We start from the raw sequence: 22,739 nt of genomic DNA on the forward strand, positions 1-22,739 counted from the left end.
CGATGCCTTTTGGGAGAGCACAAAGCAAAGTCATACCCGCTTATGCTTTTAAAATTAAAAAATAATAATAATAATAATTAATTGACAGAAGTTAGGCCATGACCAGTATTTAAATTAATTAATTCTCGAGTTAAGCTCCAACTTACCAAAAATAAATATAAAATGCATAATATTCTGTAATAATTAGTCCATTTAATCTTTTATAAACTATATACTAAGATTAATTAATTCTCGAGCTAAGCTCCAACTTACTTACCAAAAATAAAGCGAAAAAAATAGGAAACAATGGCATTTGTTACAATGCCAAAAATAAATATAAATTGTATAATATTCCGTAATAATTAGTCCATTTAATCTTTTATAATCGTAAAATTATATATATAAATTAACTTTTTATACGTGGAGAAGGAAGATTTAAACCTCTGACCAAAAAAAAATTGAATTTATTAAATTATGGAAATAAATTAATTATAAAGAATTTGGAACAAAAGGACAACCTAATAAAAATAAAAATAAAAAATAATAATTTTTGGTAAGGCACGAAATTTTCTCCGAATAGAAAAGGAAATAAATCAAGGGGAATAAGAAAAGGCCAAATAGCGTAGATGCGCACTAAATTTAATATTATATATTATACCTTTCTTATTTATTTATTTATAACTATTTTTTTAAAGCTTGGTTTGGTTGTACTTTATACCTTGTACTTAATTCCATTTATTGGTTTTTTTTAATGGAATGAATATTTTATTAGGAAATAATTTATATTCATTTTAATTCAAATAAAGCGGTCGGACACGAAGATAAGATAACATTATATTTTAGGTTTAATTAAAATCTTATTATTAGGTCGGATTTTAATGTTTTATGTTATTTTTCTTGGCACACGAGCTTCATCGATAAAAGTAGAACTTCTACTGATGCAAATCGTGCATACAGGTAGAAGTTCTATTTCTATTGATGCGAGCTTGTGTTCGTTGGGAAAAGAGTGAATATGTTGACCCATTATGTTTTTTTTTTTTTTTTTTTTTTTTTTTTTGNATTTTTTTGTTCGAAATGACGATAGTGTGTAAAAAATTATTATAGTCATTTGATGCATGTAGTAGATTTACGAGCAGGTAAAAAGTGCTACGGTCCTGCAATTATGATAGCTACTTAGGTAATTACGTTTGTAACTAGAGGGGCGGAGTGGTTATCATGTCTATGGTAGTGCACTTAGACAAATTTCAGAGACGAGACAAATATAGGTCGCCTAGGATACTTGAATACTTTTTTACCTTAGGCCACTTTGAGAGACGAGACATATATAGATCATTTTTTACTAGGTTTTGATATGTGGGTTACGTCACGTTAATCTCAACTTGGACACTCTCAAGTTTGTTTTGGTCCCCATGGGACACTTACCCACTTTTTTTTACCCTTTTAGGTCACTTTAAAGTTCTCGAGAGACGAGATAGATGCTTTCGTACCTCCCAGTGCACTTCAATACATTTTAGGTGGTTGAGGTAGCTTTGATAATTAGGTTATGTTCCATTAGGTTTGATTATGGCACATCCAATTTTTGTCTTGGTCCGCACGGGACAATTCGATACTTTTTTCTTGTACCCTTTTAGACCACTTTGAAGTTTCTAGGAACGAAAGTACGTTTTGAAATCATTTCTAGCTAGTTTTTAGTCTTCACGTGCAATTAGATACCTTTTAGATATTGAATTAGCTTCAAGAGGTGGGATATGTCTCGTTAGACTCGACTAAGAGCACGATGAAGTTTATCTTAGCTCCTTAGGACACTTAAGCACTTTAAATACACAGTTTAAGACATTTCATACCCACTTTCGAGATGTTGATAATTTTTTATTTGTTTAATTTTTCTTGTAAATTAATTACTTCGTATGAAACAAAAAATGGAAATTTGTGACGATTGATAGTTTTTCTGTGAAATTTTTTAATTAGAATTTAAAATCTCGATGAATAAATTAGTTAGAGACCGAATATGTGAGATATTTAAAACTATGAGGCTAATGAAAATGAGAGGTCAAAGTGGACAATATTTGCTAGCAGTGGGCTTGGGACATTATAAATGATATTAGAGCCATCGAGCTGTCTCTTAGGCTGTTACAAATGATATCAGAACCAAACATCGGGCGGTGTGACAGCGAGGATAATGACAATACGTAATGGGCCCATTATAATTACACATATTATAATGACACGTATGAAACTTAATGTTATATCAATTATTGGAGATGAAAATTAATTTAGTTGAACCAAATGGTCCCAACCAACGGAGTTCCCATTTCTTCTTCGCTTCAACCAAAACCGTCCTAATTAAATAGGCATGAAAAGAGCGTGGTGGGGCAACAATTATATTGGTGATGCATGAATGAACCGAGACTCCATCTTAATGACAGTGATCCTCCGAATATGATGATAAAAAAAGAATTTAAAATTACTATTTATACCAATAATGTGTACTTTTTTTCATGGCCAAATCATAATAACTCTATAGTTGATCGTGAGTATAAAATAAAAATTAAAATAAAATTTTAAAAAAATTAAAATAAAATATTTTTAAAGAATAAAATAAATAACATTTGTCAACCATTATAAAAGTTAAAAAGACAAAATATAATTTAGGAACATATATTAGATATACTTAGGTGACCAATGTGATGAGGTGGAAGGAAAGCATTGGGCCACGTGTGAAAGTTGGTGAACTGTAATTGATGTCTGGCAACCAACACCGGGGACGATTGGTCGAAATCTAGTGGTGTTGATGCCTTGGATGTGATGGGGGTATGATTGTAATAAATGAATTTTCTGCGTTAATTACTAAATGAAGTGGACCAACAAAATTTCCAACTCAAAAATGTCGGCCGAATAATTATTCGAATTTTCTATTTTCTATCTTCATTTTTTATTCATTTTCATTAATCATCTATTTGAAAATAAGCTCTAGTTATATTAAAAATTGATTTAAGTCGACTGAAAAGGGAGCTAGGCATAATGTGTGAGATCCTACATCGGTTGGAGTTGGAGACAAAACATTTCTTATGAGGGTGTAAAAACCTCTTTCTAATAGACGTGCTTCAAAATTTTGAGGCTGATGATGATACGTGATGGGCCAAAGCAAACAATATTTGCTAGCGGTGGGTTTGGGCTGTTACAAACGGAATCAGAGCTAGACATGGAGCGATGTGCCAACAAGGACGTTGGGCTCTCAAGGGGGGTAGATTGTGAGGTTCCACATTGGTTGCGGAGGGGAATGAAGTGTTTCTTATAAGAGTGTGGAAACCTCTCTCTAGCATACATGTTTCAAAACCGTGAGATTGATGGTGATACGTAACAGGCCAAGAGGTGAGCTTAGGCTGTAACTTCCATGACCTTCCGGCACTGGGCAGGCGTCGGCCCCCATACATGGTCTTACGACTTTGCGAAGTCTTGTGTTTTTGGTAAACAGTCGCCCGGGCCTGGTCATTGCGACCCCCTTTGTGAGGAGGCACCCCTTCTCCCGAAGTTACGGGGCTATTTTGCCGAGTTCCTTAGAGAGAGTTGTCTCGCGCCCCTAGGTATTCTCTACCTACCCACCTGTGTCGGTTTCGGGTACAGGTACCCTTTTGTTGAAGGTCGTTCGAGCTTTTCCTGGGAGTATGGCATGGGTTACTTCAGCGCCGTAGCGCCTGGTACTCNTAGAGTTGTCTCGCTCCCCTAGGTATTCTCTACCTACTCACATGTGTCGGTTTTGGGTACAGGTACCCTTTTCTTGAAGGCCGTTCGAGCTTTTCCTGGAAGTATGACATCAGTTACTTCAGCATCGTAGCGCCTGGTACTCAAACATTGGCTCGAGGTATTTTCTCTACCCCTTCTTACCCTGAAAAAATAGGGGCCTCTTGCGTCCTTGAACCGATAACCATCTTTCGACTAACCTAGCCTCCTCCGTCCCTCGAGACCAACAAGGGGTAGTACAGGAATATTCACCTGTTGTCCATCGACTACACCTTTCGACCTGATATTAGGCCCTGACTCACCCTCTATAGACAAACCTTGCGGAGGAACCCTTCGGTTTTCAGGGCATTGGTGATATTACAAACGGTATCAAAGTCAGACAACGGACGATGTGCCAGCGAGTATGCTGACCCCTAAGGGAGTGGTTTGTGAGATCCCACATCAATTGGAGCGGGGAACAAAACATTTATTCTAAAGATGTGAAAAACCTCTCCTAACGCACACGTATAATATCTACTAGGAGGATAGAGTGGTGGGCGATAGGTGAGGTAAGAAGAGCATGGAGGAGAGAAAGAAAGATAGTCATAATTGTTAAGTGGATAAATGTGGCTTTCATATTTGAAATGAGTGCTTAATTTGGACGTTGACAAGAACCCAAACAAGTTGTGAGTTTTGCTAACCACCCCTCCATATTTATCTTTCTTAGATTCAAAGCATCTCACTTCAATAATTATCTAATAATTATTAGAGTGTTGCATGTCCACCATCTTCCGGTTCGTCACCGAACCACATCCTATTAGAAAAATGGCGGTAATAACTCATGCTCAAGATCAGACTGGAATGATATCTAAATTTAATATCAAATGGCTTCAACATTCCTTTGCATCCCTGTATAGACCAACACAGATCATTTTAGCATGTTTTATCATTATTCACATGCTCTAAGAGATCACGAGTACACACGATTGCTTCAAGATAAACACATCGAGCCATATGTACTCTTCAAACAAGTGGGTCGTGTTAATAATAGCCTATTTCAAATATCATTTGGGCCGAGCCATGTTAATAACAGCCCAATTCTAAATATACAAATTGGGCCGGGTCGTGTTGATTTAGCCCATTTCTAAATGTTATTTGGGCCGGGCCGAACCCATTGGAAGCCCAAAAGTCTGACCGAAGATAACGTCGACGATGAGTTCTGGACTGTTTCACTCCGGAATCGGCGAGTCAACTCACCGATTCAAGGAGGCGGCATCAACTCCATTGTCGATACATCTGAGTTAATCTATTCAAAATCCACACAGCCCCAGATGGTTGTTCTACTCTCAGCTTCAGCTTTCGCGATCTCTGAACTTCTCTTCAGGTGAGTCAATTTCCACCCATTTCTTTCACTTTGCTGGAAAGTTAACGAAATTATGTACAACCCTTATGCTAGCTCAACTTTATATTCCATCCGGAGTAAAGGGTATCTTCCCAATTACTTAAACGAGCGACCCATCTTCTTAAATGAAAGATGTAATGGAAACCCATTGCATCTTTCATCATCATCATCATGTTGTTCTTGTTGTGTTTGCTATGCATTTCCAACACACAGATTGCCTGTAGGCCCTAGCCTTTTATATGGGTCGAGGCAATCCACCCTGCTTAAATGGTCGATTTCTAGGAGGTTGATGTTGTGTGGCCGAAATCGGTTCTGTTATACGCTTCCGCAATATGGGCATGTTCTGGATTGTTGTGAGGTTCCTTTCTCTATTGTTGATGATAAGGCTTGTCATTGTAGTGAGGGAAGGAGATATAGACAATGTTGTTTGAATTCTGAGGGTGATTTTGAATGCGACGAATCGGATGGATTCGATGAAGAGGACATTGCTGAGGCAATGATCAGTTTGATAAGGGAGGGTTTTGGTAGTCAGGGGAAAAGTAGGTTGTCTAAGAGGGTGGAAGTGGGGAACCGAGGAAAGTCCGGAGCTAAGGAGAGTAGTTTAAGTTCGTCGAGAATGGTAGAACTCGAGAAAAGGGCGAGGAGAGGTGTTGAGGATAAAAGGTTAAGTTCATTTGAAAAGATAAGAGTAGATAGAAAAAGAGAGAGTGGAAATCGTCGTGACAAAGAAGAGAGGAACAGTGAACAGAATAATAAAGTCGGATCGATCGTGGTTGAGTTAAGGAAAAATGGATATAAACTGAACGGAGATCGGTTAGTTCATTCAAGAGGGGATGGTCAGAGTTTGAGAAAAGAAGGGTCTACTTGTTCATCTTATTACTCTCTCTCGTCCTCTGGGGATGTTGAGGAGGATGCTGAAGTGGAAGACAAGAACGTGCAATTCGTTGAGGAATTTTCCGGTGGGTACAGGTACGACTCCGTGAGTGATTTAGGAGAGAAATTAGATGGGCGGATCAAGGAAGAATACAAGAGTCAAGGAGATGATGAGAAGGGGCGAGAAGAGGAATCCGTGCGAGGTGATATTACAGAACGGAATCATGCTAATTGGCATTTGAGGAAGAACTCTGAGACGAAACCTAGTCAAGGATCAACACGAGTAACATCCTCTATAAGTGAAACCTCTGAGACGAACTCGAGATTGTCAAGGACTAGGGAAAGTGGTTATGTAGGTACTTCAAGTTCCAAGAAGAAGTTCGTTGACAAGGAAGAGGAGTTGAAAATGATGGCGACTTTGAACGAGCAATCGAAACAAAATGTATCAGGTAATAAAGTGGGTGGTGTTTATATAAATGAAGGGAAAAAACTTGCTGAAGTATCAGAAATACGGCATGGTAAAGCTGAAGAAATTTCTCGTTCTCAGAAACGACTTACTATTAAGAATGAAAAGCTAGAATTAGATGCAAATCTCGTCAAGAAAGCAAGCAACAGTAGTCATGAAACTGTTCGTCCTGTCCTTCAAGAAGAAAGTTCGAGACGAACTTCATCGGAAAATAGGAAAACCGAGAGAGAAAGGACCTCTCATCAGATAAGTCAGTCGAATGCAGTGATTAACGCAAGTGAAAGTACCGACGTCCACGTAACTTCTAATCAAGAGGTTGAAGAAAGACATCATCAAATAGGAAATCATGCCATTGGGGAAATGGGTTCAAGACAAAAATTTCTTCATCTTGGTGTTATATCAGTAGCCAAAGATGGTAGTACCAACACGACCAACACCTCTGTTTCAAGTTCCGAAGTTGGAACACGAAACGAGGAACAAAATGCAGCATCAAACCTCCTGGCTAAAGACAAAAAGTCTTCGATGGTACATAAAGCTTCTCCGAGCGTTATCTCCAGAAAAGGTTCCCAAGATGCCATGAACATTTCACTGCTTCACGGGACTGATAAAATTTCTTCGACATATTCTGAAAAAACATTTGAAAATAGAATCTTCGAGCAAGAAACTAATAAATCATCAGTGGAAAAAACTAAGGAAACCGTAATAAGAACAGGTCGAAATAATCATCGTGTGGTGCAATCTGAATCAGGAAACGAGGTTAGAGATCATGCAACAAAGTTAAAAGTTCATGGATCGTTTAATTTAAGTTCCGAAAGTAGTTACCAACGGATTGACGTGAATGAGCAAGAAAGTAAAGGCTCGCAGGCTATGTTAATGCCTCCGCCATCTCAGCTTGTAGCTAGAAATCCGTCGCGAACAGAGTCTACTAGTGAAATGGCAAGCCAAATAGTTTCGAGAAGAGCATCAGGAAGTTCGGGTGCTTCCTACGTGCAGTCAGGGGGAAGTCCAGTTTTGCACGGCAAGTCCTACAGAGAAAGCGGGGTAGACGAGAGTACTGGGGAGCCAACCTACCTTATCAATCCTGGTGATACTCTAGGCTCAGCTGACCATTTAGAGAGGTCGTCCGCACCGTTCGTTGGGGAGTCCATTGAGAAGTCCAGGAATGAACCGTTGATTTCCGAAATCCAGAAGGAAGACAATGTCTCTGAAGTAGATTTACTGCATGAAGAGAAGCATGGACAAAAGAATTTTGTAGATTATCAAACGAAGGACCATGACTCGAAGCTCTCATCACGGAGTTCGGGAAGCAAGGGTCCTTCTGATGAAATGTGGCATGTAATGGACTCGACTACTGAGCAGCAGCCTCCGAAAACTGAAGATCCTGAGACTAGTGCACATAGTGAGAATGCAATTGTCAAGAGAAGTGGAAGATCGTTGTGGAATGTCATTTCAGATATAGTTCGTCTCCGTTGGGCTTCACGTGCCGAAACCTCTGATTCAGCTGTAAGATCAGGTGGAAGAAATTCACCAAACGAGTCTGTTAGTAACGAGACATGGTTCTCTGGCCGTGAACATGAAGAAACTGATAATACAAGAATCGGAAGAACCGCAGTTTCTCAATTCACTTCGTCGGATCGGTTAGAAGAACCAAAAAATACATACCATGAAGTAGATACCCCACCTTCCCCAAATGTAATGGAGATCAAGCCATCAAGTGAAACTTTGTTAATTTCTGGAGAGGCGATCTTAACAGATGGTAGGAAGGTTGACGTTATTTCTTCTGGTTCGGATATCGAACGGTCATCATTACCACTGTCTCCCCGAGGTTCTCTCGTTATCGACGAAATTTCTCACAGTGGTAAAACAGATGCCTCTGCAAGCAGCTCGGCTGAGCGGTTGGGGCGTTCTTCTGATGCAACATTACTAGAGATATCAACAACTGGAACCAGGGATGGGGAAGTGAAACAAAGGAAGCTTCAAAGAAACAAGCAAGTTCTTAAAGATCAATTCGACGAATGGGAAGAAGCATACATACTCGAGACTGAGCAGCGGAAAATGGACGAAATGTTCATGAGGGAAGCGCTTGCTGAAGCCAGGAAGGCGGCTGATACCTGGGAGGTACCTGTGGGAGCAGTATTGGTGAAACATGGAAAAATTATCGCTCGTGGCTGCAACCTGTAAGTACTTCGACAGAACGCCTATCTTGTTCGGTTAATCGCTTTCTTTTGAATGTTAACACGTTCATATTTTAGGGTCGAAGAGCTTCGAGATTCCACAGCCCATGCCGAAATGATTTGTATTCGGGAGGCTTCAAAGCAATTAAAGTCATGGAGGCTTGCTGTAATTTTCTGTTACTAGTTTGATCACTTACTAGTTTAAGGGGTTGTTTTTGACTTAGACCATTTCGTACGTTCACAGGAGACGACGCTGTACGTGACGCTTGAACCGTGCCCTATGTGCGCTGGAGCGATACTACAAGCACGAGTTGAAAACCTTGTATGGGGAGCACCAAATAAGCTTCTTGGAGCTGATGGCAGCTGGATCAGGTAAGCCATTTTACTATCAAACTTCTTGGAGCTGCTATCTTAGGTTCATCAATGGATACTCATCCATTCTCGTTTGCTCTGTGCTTTGTTTGAGTCTTTACAGACTTTTTCCTGATGGTGGCGAGGTAAATGCCTCGGAACAGGCTGAGAAACCTGCTGCACCTGTTCATCCGTTCCACCCGAAAATGACGATACGACGAGGTATATTGGCGTCGGAATGTTCTGATGTAATGCAACACTTCTTTCAGCTAAGGAGGAGAAAGAAAAAGAAGGAAAACACTCCACCTCTAACCATTGCTCATCATCATCATCCATCAAAATTTATTTCTAAGATGCATAATATTTTTCACATATTGTTCTGTTTGTAATGGAAATGAGATGATGAGAGACCACATGTTGTTTTGTATGTAACAATAAGCTAGCAGGATTTATAAAAATCATTATAACTCATTGAAACACGTGATTGTATTGTGCTGAGTTCAAATTCACCACTAACAAAATAACTTTGACCGGATGCGTATTGTTCACTAGGTAGAGGTTTTGCACTTTTAGAAAGAATGTTTAGTTATTCTCTCTATGGGGCAGGTCTATGCCCTACGAATCTCGCCCCAAATCACCCCTTTGGGGCAGGTCTATGCCCTACCGGGGGGCAGGGGGGCAGGTCTATGCCTACGGGAAAAAAAAATTGGGTCTATGCCCTATGCCCTAGGGAAAAAAAATTGGGGCAGGTCTATGCCCTACTGAAAAATGTTCTCCAACCTGGAATTCCCGGGTAAAAAATGTTCTCCACTCTCTTCCAATATTAGACCTTTTTTCCCCTCGTTTTCTTAAGAACTAGTTTTGTAAATAGGGTTTAAGATTTTAGATAATTATGGTGACTTGAAAGTTCATAATGTTTAACAGGTTTCATTTCAACGCCGGACTGTTCTAGGCTTCAATCATAGGACCAAAGCTACCATAATTGCAAGCATTCGAGCGTAATCCAGCATCATCTTGCAATACTTGGGCATCCGTTGGTTGCGCATTTATTAGAAGATTAAACTGATTCTAAACAATCTTTTTGATCTCACTTCGACTTGACGACAATCTCTTCCTTGGATTATTCAGGAACTGATGAACTGCGACATGAAATCATTTCCTTCGCAAAAGATTACAAGCGATTTAATGCCGCAAATTCGGTTGTCTTTGAAGGGTTTAGAATTGCAAAATGGAGAGGAAGAGATGGAGAGACAGATAAATCGCAAAGAGAGCGCAATGGAGAGGAAGAGAGACCTTACCTGTTCTGCTGCGGTGCCCTGATGAAGGTGATCGATTTCAGAGCTTCCTTTCTTAGTTTTGTTATATTAATCGAGAGAGGTAGGAGAAGGAAATTGTTTTAACATGTAACATTGAAAATCATATCATAAGCATAAGCGCAATCGCCAATGGCGGGCGCGCGCTTAACCGCGCGACTGTTTGAGCGCGCCTCGCCAGCTCAAATACTCGATGTAATTCCAAAGTTGATCGTAGCATTGACAATTTTGCAACACAATAGAACAATGAAATACAATGGTGTAGCACCAGTTCGTACCGGAACGAAAAACAAGCCCCCGTTCGTAAGCTAATCGATTCAGGAGCCTCTTCGTCCTCTGTGCGGAATTTCTCTGTGCAGATTCATCGTCATCGCCGGAATTACTATCCACCAATCTAGTAACCGCAAGCATCTTACTTCTGCAATGCGAAAGATTGTGCCCCTGGAAATGAAATGCCCAAATTTGGTTGCGCAGCAGAGAAATGGTTGACCTAATGAAGACGCCACTCATAGATGGATGCGGCAGAGTGTGAGAAGAATTGAAGGTCTGCTTGCCGCTGCCATGGATTCAGGTGTGGTTCATACAGTAGCTCCCGTCCTACTTCGCCAATGACACTTCGTCCTGATAGCAGCAATTGGCGTTTAACAGGTACATTAATATTTTACATTGACCATTCTTCACATAATTTCATGTTCATAAGATTGTGAATATGGATGATATCCACTTTCAGTAACTTGCAGTGTGATTCCTCAAATTAAGACTCAATTAGTTTAATTCTTTCATATCCAAACAAAGTTTATGTTTCAGGCGGTGCTGCATCAGGGATGATTCTCAGGTACATAACACTTTTGTTTGATGCTAAAATTGTGTGTATTCTGGTAAAATCATAGCTGATACTGATGGAGAAGAACATGATAAATTGTTGTCACAGTTGGTTTACTTGAGAATTAACACAACTGTGGAATTTTGAATGGTTTTCTTTTCATTGGTGAAAGAAAAAAAAAAAAAAAAATTGTATATGAACTGAACCACAAATAACAAGAATCAAGTGGCTTCCTTTCTGATGGTGAAAGGGGACAATAAGATTCCTCTGGAAACTTTTGTTCAGGCATTGATTCGAATTCCATCTGTGACTGTTGCTGACAGGCATCAGTCTACCTCATCAACTTCATCAAATGGAAGTGGTACTGGATTAACTGCTCTAAATTTTCCAGCATTATTGAGATGCTCATTCTCCAACCTGGGCCATTACCACAGATGCTTTAGAGTGAGCAAAAAGAGGAAGACTTGAACAGTTAACCGTCTTAAGCATACCGATAAACCAAGAAGTTTGTAGCTTTTACCTGAAAAAGTTCCACAGCCCTCTTCTAATGACTTCAAGAGCTGCTAAGAATAATCCAGTAACTCTCGAGTCGACGTGTCCAAAAGTTGAATGGAGAACAGTTTGCAACCATGCAAGCCTGAGAATAAAATTCAAGCCCTGCAAACATTCCAAAGATTTTGATAAGAATCCACTTCATTGTAGGACGACCTAAAACAAGTGAAAATTAATTCACTTCTAGAATGTGTACTTCACAAGACACCTAAAATCTTCCTATATTCTACAAAGTATTGGGTTCTGTTTCTTTCATATCAGAAGTAGATTGAGAATATTGCTATGAACTATGAGCCAATGAAGAGGAATTTTCAAGAATCTTTTCACTTTCTTCCCTATCTTCCATAGTAGCCATGTGGATTATGTTCAGAAATTCAGAATCATTTTGAGTGCTAAATCTCTCTCGGTTGGTGATTGATGCCACATTAGTGCTAGTGCCTATAGACTTTCTTCTGCTAAAGTTTTTTGAAAGCGAAACATGGAGTGTTATCGTGACTGTACCATGGAGACGTAGTAAATGGTCTTTCTTCGAAGCATTAAATCATTCCTAAGCCATGGATTTTTGGAATTCACTTGAAGCAAACCCCAATCCTTTACAAAGTCCCAATACAATTGGTACACAGTTGCTCCACTTGACATAATCACCACTAGACATAACCATCCAACTCCTTTGGTCTTGTCTTTTTCATATGCCACTTTGGACCCTGCAGCCAACATTGCTGAGACATACTTTCCTAGATTGACGAGGTGGCTTGTCTGCCCTTCATCAAACCAGCGCCTTGCACACTGAAAACGCGAAATGCAAAGCCTTGTTATGCTTTGTTAAGAAAAATATAGTGTAAAAAATGTCAATGATGAATAATACAAAATTTTCACACTGCAACCGGTGACTGAATCCTATACCTGCATTGCTCTCCAGTAGTAAGGTAGAAACGAAACTGCATAAGCGAGGTCTCGGTAATGCTTGGCGTTCATACAGTAGTTGTAATTCTGTGTTTTGTAGCTTCCTGTTATGTAGTAGCAGGCCATGTACTCGAGGTTTCGTAGCATTGGGATCTATACCGGGAAACACAGAATTAGGAAAGTCATTTTCTAACAGATCTGTCATGCCTAGTAGTTCAGTAATTTGTAGGTAATCATACTTATTTATATACCTGACTACATAGTTGGTCTGCCATGAAGAAGTCCAACATCAGTACCTGCAGAAAATAGTTGAGAAAGTGATGAGAACATTATAAAACTAAACTCGGACTTTGAAAAAGAGTTCTAATGATGCATGGTGCAGGTAAAATGATGAGGGGAGGATAATTGGAGTAAGGATATACCTTGTAGAGAGGTGAAAAGGCTATATTTCTCATCACACGAAGGAAACGGTAGCGGCTTGATCGATAGTAAATGTTGAAGGGGCACACAAGTAATAGCAAGAAAAGCTGTAACACGAGGAAAAGATTTCGAAAATCACTTACCGAAACTTGACTGAATAATTACAAGCCTCAAAGATAGAGACAAAAGTACGCTTTCATGTTGAGAAATTACCAGCAAGAGAAGGCCAGGTATCACTTGAACTTGAGTATAAGAGTACCCTTTTGAAAGCAGTGCCAAATGAACAAACATTACCCCCATAACAGCAGTCATTGAAGTGGTACAAATCAAGAACACATCTCTGTATTTAAGTTCCTTCGTGGCTGATAACTCTAAAATGAAGCTGTAATTTATTCGAGTCTTTCTCCAGGCAAAGATGTTGCAGCCATACAGAAAGAAATGTAAGAACATCAAGCTGAACATGCTGCAAACATGATTCATCTTGTTAGTTACCGCTCATTGACAGCGAAAACGATTAAGAAAAGACAGTACAAATACTTGCCTGAGTACTGGATATACAGTCTCCATGTACAGTGAGAAAGGGTGCCTTTTGTACGTCCCCATGATATGAGCCATGATAACATAACCCACGAGCAGTGCAATGAAACACCCACTGAACAGTCCTGTTCGTGGAAAAGATTATCTTTACTAACTTATACATAAATGGAAAGTTATTAACATTCGAACAGTTACTGTTTTTTATGGTTAACAACTCTTGAGTGGAGTTCAAATTTCAGCCTCATTTGGTGAACCAGGGGACAATTTTCTTTTTTGTCCAGTGTCCACCAAAAATAGTGGATTGAGCAATGCCCTTTAGTTCAAAGTTAAGTGGTGTGATGTGGCAGTGGCAGTGCTTTTGGATTTGTTTGTTCATCGATGTCTTCATGAATGATTGGTTAATAGACGCTAAAGATTGCAAGGATTTGCTTGGCAAGATCTCCTGAAAATAATGTGTTAAAGAACTCACCGACTATGAACGTAATGCCGTGTGACTCTTTACGCTGTTTTGGTCTAAGGTACTTCATGGCCTTCCTTTTGTCTTCCTCGGCGAAGTTTTTGGTAAATAACTCCTCTACCTCATCTGCTAGCTTTATTACCTGTCATTTCAGAGACTTTAGTCCAATTTTTTTACCTGGTTCTAAAGTTTCTGTATGATATAAGTGACTGACAGACAACCATATCTGGCTCCAAAATTTCAGAATTTGAAGCTACAGTGCAGACAAGACCAACTATGAGACCAGTGGCCACTTCACATTGTCTGAGAACTTTCTCAAGGGAAGTTTTCAGCCGCTAATGACCGAAATCTAGATATGATCTAATCATAAAATCATGGTAAGATGCTCTCTTTGTTTGAATTTTTTTGAAGTTTTTTATTTTTCTAATAATTGTACTGAATTTACCTTGTCTGAACTGTTGAAATAGGAACTTTCCACAACTTTCAGATAAATGGCAAGAACTTGTTTTCCAGTGACCTGCAAAAAAGCAGGATCTTCATGATTACAAACAGGATTTTCAGAGGCAATGATGAAGGAATGAATTATCAGTGCAACATTGTTACTTACTTTGTCAAACTTCTTCAAAATCTTTATGAAGGCAAGCTTGTTCAACTGCCTGAAGAATGATCTCACAATGATCAAAGAGACATTAAAAAAACGAAACTTCAACAATCTGTTCTTCATTATTACCTGTAAGTTTTGAGAAAGCCCAACCCTTTGTAAAGCTCAACAAAAGCTCCTTTAATCATCTTCTCTGCATGGTGCACCCTGGTCTTGTTAATGTGAAGTTTTGTGCCTTCATTGGATTTCTTTGAGTTCGTTAAATCTTCCTTGAATAAATGGCTTATGGCTGAGAAGGTCCGAGATGGGGTTGTCAGAGGAATGTTCATCTTTATGTTCTTCCCTTGAAAACTTATAACTTGACCCGAGACGGATCTCCATTTTAGGTCCAAGCTTTTAGTTTTCGTTGAGTTTCCCGTTTCTTCTGATCTTGGAGAGTCTGAAAATGCCAATTCAGTCTTCTCCAATTCTTCATTGATATTCTCTTGGGACTGTTCTTGCTCTGTTTTGTCCTTATCAGACTCTGCATATCAAAAGAAAACGTAAGAACCATAACAATGAAGCATAACATGCAGATTCCTTAGAGATAAAAGCCATAAAAACTTCCTTCTTCTACAAGTTGACTTAGAGTTTGTGACATCTTCAGATGAAAAGTACAAGCATTGGATATTTTCTAATTAGAGCTACATTATTTTCTCAGGAACTTGGCAGCCGAAACTTTTGGTTGCATTTGAAACAAGGCAAGTTGATGAATTACCACAAGAAATTGTATAGGAGATGGAGCCATCCTCCTTGGAATCCGGCATGATATCTCTGGTCTGGCGCCGGTGCTGGATCGCCGTCTTCAGGTCAATGAGAATCTCCAGTTGTTTCTTCAAGCTCTCTCCCAACTCCATGAACTCTGTCTCCTTTGTCTTGAAGAATTGATTCACCTTATTCAGCTGGAAATCCAAACATGAAAAGAATTCCTTTGCTGCAGCTGTATCAGCAAATTGTTCCAGCAGCTCTGTCTCATACATGTCTCCCTTGCTAACAGAGGAAGCAAGTTTCTTATGAACCTGTTGGAAAAAGATTTCAAGTTCATGTTATACTACTACACACACAAATACACAATCATGCAAAATGGGGAAGTTGATAGAAAGAGTACATGAATAGGTCCATGATCTCTGCGTTGGTGACCAAATATAGAGAAATTCTTTATAGAAGACAAGACGGTACTCGCAACCGTGCCGGTGGCGGCGGTCGAGTCGGGCTTGTTATCAGTTTTAAGAAGATAGAGTTTCTTGAGGTCATTCTTTAGTTGGCAATAATCAACAAAAGCATGTTTCCATTCAGGGATCAATTGTCCCTCAAACTGCTTAGAGAATTTGACCATATTGTTGTTGTTAATCTCTGTAGGTAGCAGAGCAGAGTCGGAGAGAGGGAAGAGAAGGGATGATGTTGAAGAAGAAGAAGAAGAAGAAGAAGAAAAAGAAGGAAAGGTTGATGCGAGTGTTGAATGATAGAGCATGCTGACATTATTTATGGATGAAAAGGGGGAGTTGGATTGATGTGCTTCGTACTGATTCTCGACAGCACATTCTAAAATATCCTATGCTTTCTCCACTTGAGAGAGCACAGTGGCCAGGTTCGCCGGAGATTTAACGATTGCCACCGGAAATGGCTGACTTACCGACCAATATGCTTTCATCTAGTTTTTGAAAGGGTCGAGGAATATAAAGGAACCAAGCTAGGAGGGAAGCGGCCTAATTCCCCTTTTTTTTTTTTTCTTAACCAAAAAAAAAAAATACAAACTTTCTCAGCTTCTCCATCTTTCCAACTTTTTGCGAACCTAAACCGAGTTTCGCACGGTTAAGACATCATTAACTTTTCTCGAGTCGTAGTTCATCTCTAATTATCAAATTTTTAATGTTGTATTCTCTCAATGATTAGAAGTGAGAATTTTTTTTTTTTTTTTTTTTTTTTTTTNAAGTAAGAACAACGTTACTCTTGATAACGTGGACTAAAGATATAGAGAGACCCATTATTCAAATTCGAGCACTCTAACTCTAACGCCCGAAGCCCATGGCTAGCAGATATTGTTCTCTTTGAGCTTTCACTTTTAGGTTTCCTTCAAGGTTTTAAAACGTGTTTGCTAGAGAGAGGATTTCACATATTTCACACCCTTATAAAGAATGTTTCGTTCTCCTCCCTGACCGATGTGGGATCCCACAATCTACTCCCCTTCGAGGTCCGCATCCTTGCTGGCACTCAGCCCAGTGTCCACCGCCTTTCAAGATACCATTTGTAGCACTCAGCCCAGTGTCCACCCCCTCTCAAGATACCATTTGTAACAGTGCAAGCTCAAGCTCACTACTAGTAGATATTGTTCTCTTCGAGCTTTCCCTTCCGAGCTTCTCCTCAAGGTTTTAAAACACGTTTACTAGGGAGAAGTTTCCACACTTTTATAAAGAATGTTTCATTCTCTTTCTCAATCGATATGGATCTCACAAACCTTTATAAAAGAAAATGGAAATGGCAATGTTCGGTAGATTGAGTCAGTACCAAACACTTTTTGTCTCATAAGAAGGATGCGTGAAGTGTGTGGCATTTGAGAGACTTTGAGACGTTTGAATGTCTTGATAGTTGAACAAATGGCATAGGTTGATAAGGGGGAATGGTGGATAATTGGCCACAAGCACCAAGGCTAATGCTCATTAGACCAGCATGGCTCCCACTTAGATCTTAGGATAACTAATACATTATTTTAAAGTGTTCTAATTATTAATTTTGGCCCATAACAACATTCATTTGTGTCTCAAATGAAAGGTTTTGAACTGCCATTAATGGAGGTTTCCAGAGCTTTTATTTCATGAAATGGGAATAAAAAACCCCTTTTTAAAAGACAATTTTAAGATTAGAAAATATTTATATATATATATATATATATATATATATATATATATATATATATATATATATATANATATATATGGATGAACCATATATCTTTTCAAAAACACAAATTTTCTTACCAGAGCTCATTAAAAATATATCTTTAAAAGATTATTCCTAACTTGTTAATCCAAAACAACTCCTAGATTCATAATAATCTTTCGATTGAAGTGCTAAAGAGATATTATATTTTATAAACTTTTCGAACATGTCAACTAACCAATAGAAATTTATGAAGCAATATTTGTAGTAATCGTTTGGTTATGCATGCACTTTACGGTAGTTTTTCATTGTCTTCTCACACACTCATCTTGCATTTCATAGTCTGTCAGTCACATCTGATTTTCGTTCGATGTTCCGTATTTCACAGTGTGGCAGTCGTATACAGTGATCGAAGAAATAATCATTGTTTGAATTTTTAAAGGAGATCGAGAGGAAATTACATGAACGAACTAGTTTTAGTTGGGTTTGAAGAGGCAAGTATTCCATGCTTTACTAAGAAAACCAGCATAAACCTAGGAAGAAGAATCTTGTTCTTAGATGTTTGGTCGAGAAAGATTGTTTGTGTCTCAGAATCTTCACAAAAGTTTGTAACAAAATCAACAAGTTAGCCCAAAAATCAAGTTTTCTTTAGTTTGTTCATGATTCTAATTGCCCTAAAATTCATGCATCTTTGATTGTTTTGTGATTTAGAATAAATAACTACGACTATATACGTTTGATTATACATTCACTTTCTTATTTTCTAGAAACTTTTTGAATAATTTTTGCATCACTAAAATGTTCCATTCAAGAAAAGATTTTGACCTTTTGATTTGGAGAGAGTGGTGGGCGGGAGAATACGTTGACCACCATCGAAGAAGCATCGGAGTACAGAGAGGGAAGACGGAAATCTACCTTAAGACTATGTGTAGAGAAATACTATACATCTAACCTTGCCCGTACTAGAAAGCTACCTAAAATCATGTTACATGTGTTTGCATTTCTCGACCCTAACAGTGAGATTACTTACTGGGTATTTCTCAAAATACTCAAACTACATCCTACTCTTGTTTTTCAATTAAAAGTAAGACACCCTTATACAAATGACGGGTTTGCGATAGTGCCTTGGAACGCGCAGTAGGGTAGTTGCATTATGTTATAGTACTTAGGTTAGATCAGTGCATCACTTTATTCTTGTCTTTGTTTTATTTAAATTTTACGTTTTTATTTTTCGTTGTTTTGTTTTAAAACATTTATTACAAACGTTTAATCATGACATCGTTTTTTAAGTATTTTAAACGAATGTTACCGCACATAACGAACATGTCATGCATGCAAATTCCAAATAATGTTAAAAGAATAAATATATAGAGTATTGAAGAACAAAATAATTGATTTAATAAACCTAAGTGAGCCCTAAATCATTTGTTCCATTCTATTATTTGTTCTATTCTTTCCTTCTTAATTCAACTCTTTTCTATTCCTCTCACCACTTGCCAACTTTTCTCTCTCTCTCTCCTACCTCTTTATTTAATTACTTATTTCAACCCAAAAAAAAAAAAACGAGCACTCGGGTTAGATATATGAACATAGTTTCACATTAATCATAAGTAAAACTCGAGCGAGAGTAAATTTAACCTAGACCAATCACTTAGCTATGTCAGCTCATATTAAGACTCGACCGACCATATATTTAAAATGGATGGTGGTGTTTGGTAACACGAACAGAGTAATCATTAATCGGGAATATGGATTACAATATCCTGTTTTGATTTAATCTTTGACCCGCCCTCAATTTGGAAGATTCAGTTCATGGATTAAGGATAAACTAATTCCTCTATGGCATATTCTCACAAATATTTTATTTAAATAAAACGAGTTTTAATAATAATAATAATAATATTATTATTATAATGTAAGGGAATTGGATTCCTATGTTGAATTGGGATTTGGGTCTCTAGAAATAATATATTTCAAGAATATATTTTGATTGGAATTAAAATGGTTTCATTATTGTCACAAATTAGAATATCCTAGAGATAACAATCATGGAATCCTCCCATGCCGCCCTCATTTGAATCTATGACCATCCATCTTGAGTATCAATTCTACTACGTGTTTCACCAACAATTCACCGGTTGATAGCGATAGCGATCGAGTTCGCTATCGAGTCAGAGATAGGGACATCCATGAGTTGAAGACGGAAATGGCTTTTCTATTCCACTTTCCAATTTCATCCTCCCAACCGTTTGAGATTCTCCATTTTATTTTTATAAGGTCGGGATAGGGATTTCCTGGGAAGACTTCGTGAATTAGGTCTCCACAAAAATTTGAAAGAAAGAAAGTTTCGAGTTGCATGTTCTGTCATCTCATATGAGAGTCTAGGTTGTGCAGATATGGTAGTGATACAATCTTCTAAGTCTATAGTTGTTGATATGATTACTGTATTAAAAATGGTCATTAGGATTTCGAAACTAAAACGAATGAACCTAGTGCACTCAGTGAAACTATATTCTTACGTGGTTGAGACTCTAAGAGAAAGTTGATGTGAAGGTTCCGATCGAAGATCTTCGCTAGACAGCCCATGAATCTCGAGAATCGAGCGTGGTGTTTGAAGACCCTACTGCATTCCGATCTCAGGGCTTGAAATTACTGTGAGGCTCAGTACTTCAACTAGTCCTATTGTTCCTCGAATGGATCTCTTAGTTATGGAGACGGTTGCCCAAAAGCAGTATATAAGGCATACCCAATAAAACTTACAAGTAGACCAGATATCACAAACAAGAAGGCGGGTCAAACTTATTGTACCATAATTTCATGTCTCGCTCATACCAGGAGCGAAACCCTAAAATGGGGTGAATCACTCCGATCTTCAAATTCCAGGAGCGAAACCCTAAAAAATTTAACGTTCTATAGAAGGTATTGAATTTAAGTAGTAGTCAGTTAGAAACATCGGCACGTTTAATTGAAGCTTAGATGAATGTACGAGAGATGAATGTACGAGAGATGAAGTTAGGCAGGTGACGAGAAAAAAAAAAAAAAAAAAGGGTAAATTTGAAGGCTCATTTATGCTGTGTGGGAATTTCAAAAGTTTGATGTAAAAAGAAGAAGAAAATAAGTGGAGGAGGAGAGGTTTGGTACCAACACATTATATTCAGAGTTGTAAGCATATGCTTCACCTTTGCATCTTTCATCATATCAATTCATTTTTAGCTAACAAAAACAAACAAACGATCTTCCAGTACTCGAGCGAATTCTTACCACGAGCACCAAATTTTTATCAGATTGTGATAGATTTGTCATTCAATCTATGTTCTACGAGAGTAATCATCCTTATCGTAAGCCTAAGAAAAATAACTCGATAAAGTCAAACAGATAATGTTCCAAGAACGAAGCAGCAAAAGATTAATCCAAATCGAGACAAATAATAAAAGGATAATTTGAGTTGAAGCCCAAATGCAACTCCTCGACATAGGCATCACCCTAGGCTCGTGTCATCCTAGTTTAATTTGGCAGACACGAGTAAAGTTCGGAATCTCAATCTTTCTACACCATTGATTGAAGAACAAGATAATATCAAAAGCTATTCACTCCGATTCTACATATGTAACCACATGGTCTAATACCACTTGTCCCCATGTTTTATCACCTTTTTTTTTTCTTTTGTAATATTCCTCGCAAATGCATTTACACATTACCCACGTTATCGGTACGACTTAATTTTGTTCATGGCGGTCCCCATTAGATGTATGCTACTTCTCTATACACGGTCTATATACGTGCACATGAACTCACTATACAAGCTCGTTAACATATTAGTTGAATAATATCATGATTTACGTGTCTGTATACCTAATATACTAGAGAAGTAATCTATAAGTATATGACATGCAACATACCTGAGATCCCACATTTAAAATCATGGTTCATACTTTTATTATTACGTACAGTCCATTTATTTCATTCTTCTATTTTAAAATTAATTTTTTTAATTTTTTAATTATGTATATCGAACACATTATTAAAATTTTAATATAATTCAGAAATTTATTAAATATGAAATTAAATATTTATGTTAATTACATTAGATATACTAGTAATGAATTAATCCAATTACTTGATTAGTATGTATGAATTTAAATTATTATAATTTTAATTTTAGATTATTACATTTTTTTTAATTTTAAAATAATTCAATATTTTGTGCATTTTCTTATTTATTTTGGGATTCTTTTAATATGTTTATAATGTCCATAAAATCCACGTGGAAAAAATCTAAATTTTTACAATTATAAAAGGAAAAGAGAACAAAAAGGAGAGTCAAAAAGAGAAGAAATTTTAAAATAAAATCAAGCCAATTGAAGAAAAGTGGTAACTTTTTTAAAAAAAAAAATTAAAAAGCAATAATTGAGGCAATTTTGGATTTATTAACCAAAATTATTTTTTCCTTCATCTCCCAATCACTACTTTTCCTTTAATTTTTTTATTTTTTGGAAATAAATAAATAAAAAGAAAAGGGAAAAAAAAAGTGAGATAAAAAGAAAAAGAAAACTAGGACGAGTTGTATTCCATATGATTTTTGTTTCCGTGCATCGTAACGTGTTTGACAACTACTTCGTCTCGATTAGGTCAGCTAATTAAAAGGTCGTTATAAGATACAGATTAAGTTAACACTAGTTTTAACTCGTCTCATGTCCTACTCTTTAAATACTCGGTTAGTCATATTTCATACAATTGTTGTTTAAACAGATAGAAAAAAAATATAATTGGCAGTCTCGGGTTAGTGTCGTACAATATGTTTTCAGCTTAAGGATAAAAAAGATCGTCTCTTCGTGCTCTTTTCACTTTTATGAGAAAGTGTATATATTTTATCAGTTTTTTTTTTTTGTTCATTTTAAAAACATTTAAATAATTTTGTTTCTCATTTTGAAAAATTAAAGAGAATGAGGCAATATATATATATGTAATGGGCCGGAAATTAGCCCAAATATTTAATTGGAGCATTTGGGCCAATTAAAGCCCAAAAGTTTGAGTCAACGTCAAAGACCACAAAATGTGTTTGACTAATTGCACCCTCCTCCCAACACGACTTTTGCATGAGTAAAGCCACAACTTTGGTCAAACAATTTGCATTAGCCAAAAGGTGGCTATGTCAATGGAAATCGGTAGGTCTATTATAGCCCAAAAAAAAAAAAAAAAAAAAAAAAAAAAAAAAAAAAAAAAANATCTAAGCTCACTATTAGCAGATATTG

At 37.5% G+C, this 22,739-nt stretch overlaps 2 protein-coding genes and 2 long non-coding RNA genes across 5 annotated transcripts; 3 read left to right on the plus strand and 1 right to left on the minus strand.

The window, feature by feature from the left end:
- The first annotated feature begins 4,946 nt into the window (after positions 1-4,946).
- LOC111801835 (tRNA(adenine(34)) deaminase, chloroplastic) lies at positions 4,947-9,444 on the plus strand. Its single transcript, XM_023686017.1, has 4 exons — positions 4,947-8,617; positions 8,693-8,780; positions 8,859-8,986; positions 9,090-9,444. Exons 1-4 carry the CDS (start codon positions 5,136-5,138, stop codon positions 9,352-9,354), a joined length of 3,963 nt encoding a protein of 1,320 aa, XP_023541785.1. The 5' UTR covers positions 4,947-5,135; the 3' UTR covers positions 9,355-9,444.
- A 391-nt stretch (positions 9,445-9,835) lies between these two features.
- LOC111801854 lies at positions 9,836-13,068 on the plus strand. Its single transcript, XR_002816194.1, has 2 exons — positions 9,836-11,113; positions 12,939-13,068. It is a non-coding gene; the product is annotated as an uncharacterized LOC111801854 (long non-coding RNA).
- On the minus strand, positions 11,176-16,145 carry LOC111801837 (phosphate transporter PHO1 homolog 1-like). Of its 2 annotated transcripts, XM_023686021.1 has the most exons (14): positions 15,719-16,145; positions 15,329-15,629; positions 14,701-15,094; positions 14,578-14,626; positions 14,416-14,487; positions 13,983-14,112; positions 13,518-13,638; positions 13,190-13,439; positions 12,979-13,083; positions 12,808-12,852; positions 12,557-12,709; positions 12,155-12,439; positions 11,622-11,758; positions 11,176-11,518 (listed from the first exon to the last, which is right to left on the minus strand). In XM_023686021.1, the coding sequence occupies exons 1-14, from the start codon at positions 16,079-16,081 to the stop codon at positions 11,428-11,430; spliced, it is 2,496 nt and encodes an 831-aa protein (XP_023541789.1). In that variant the 5' UTR covers positions 16,082-16,145; the 3' UTR covers positions 11,176-11,427. The 2 variants fall into 2 exon arrangements, with proteins under 2 accessions (XP_023541789.1, XP_023541788.1); XM_023686020.1 differs by having other exon boundaries at positions 14,416-14,626.
- LOC111801853 lies at positions 13,945-14,523 on the plus strand. The gene is made up of 3 exons (XR_002816193.1): positions 13,945-14,074; positions 14,215-14,347; positions 14,438-14,523. It is a non-coding gene; the product is annotated as an uncharacterized LOC111801853 (long non-coding RNA).
- Positions 16,146-22,739: the final 6,594 nt, after the last annotated feature.

Source organism: Cucurbita pepo, chromosome LG09 (genome assembly GCF_002806865.2).
Source record: "Cucurbita pepo subsp. pepo cultivar mu-cu-16 chromosome LG09, ASM280686v2, whole genome shotgun sequence".
NCBI lineage: Eukaryota > Viridiplantae > Streptophyta > Magnoliopsida > Cucurbitales > Cucurbitaceae > Cucurbita > Cucurbita pepo.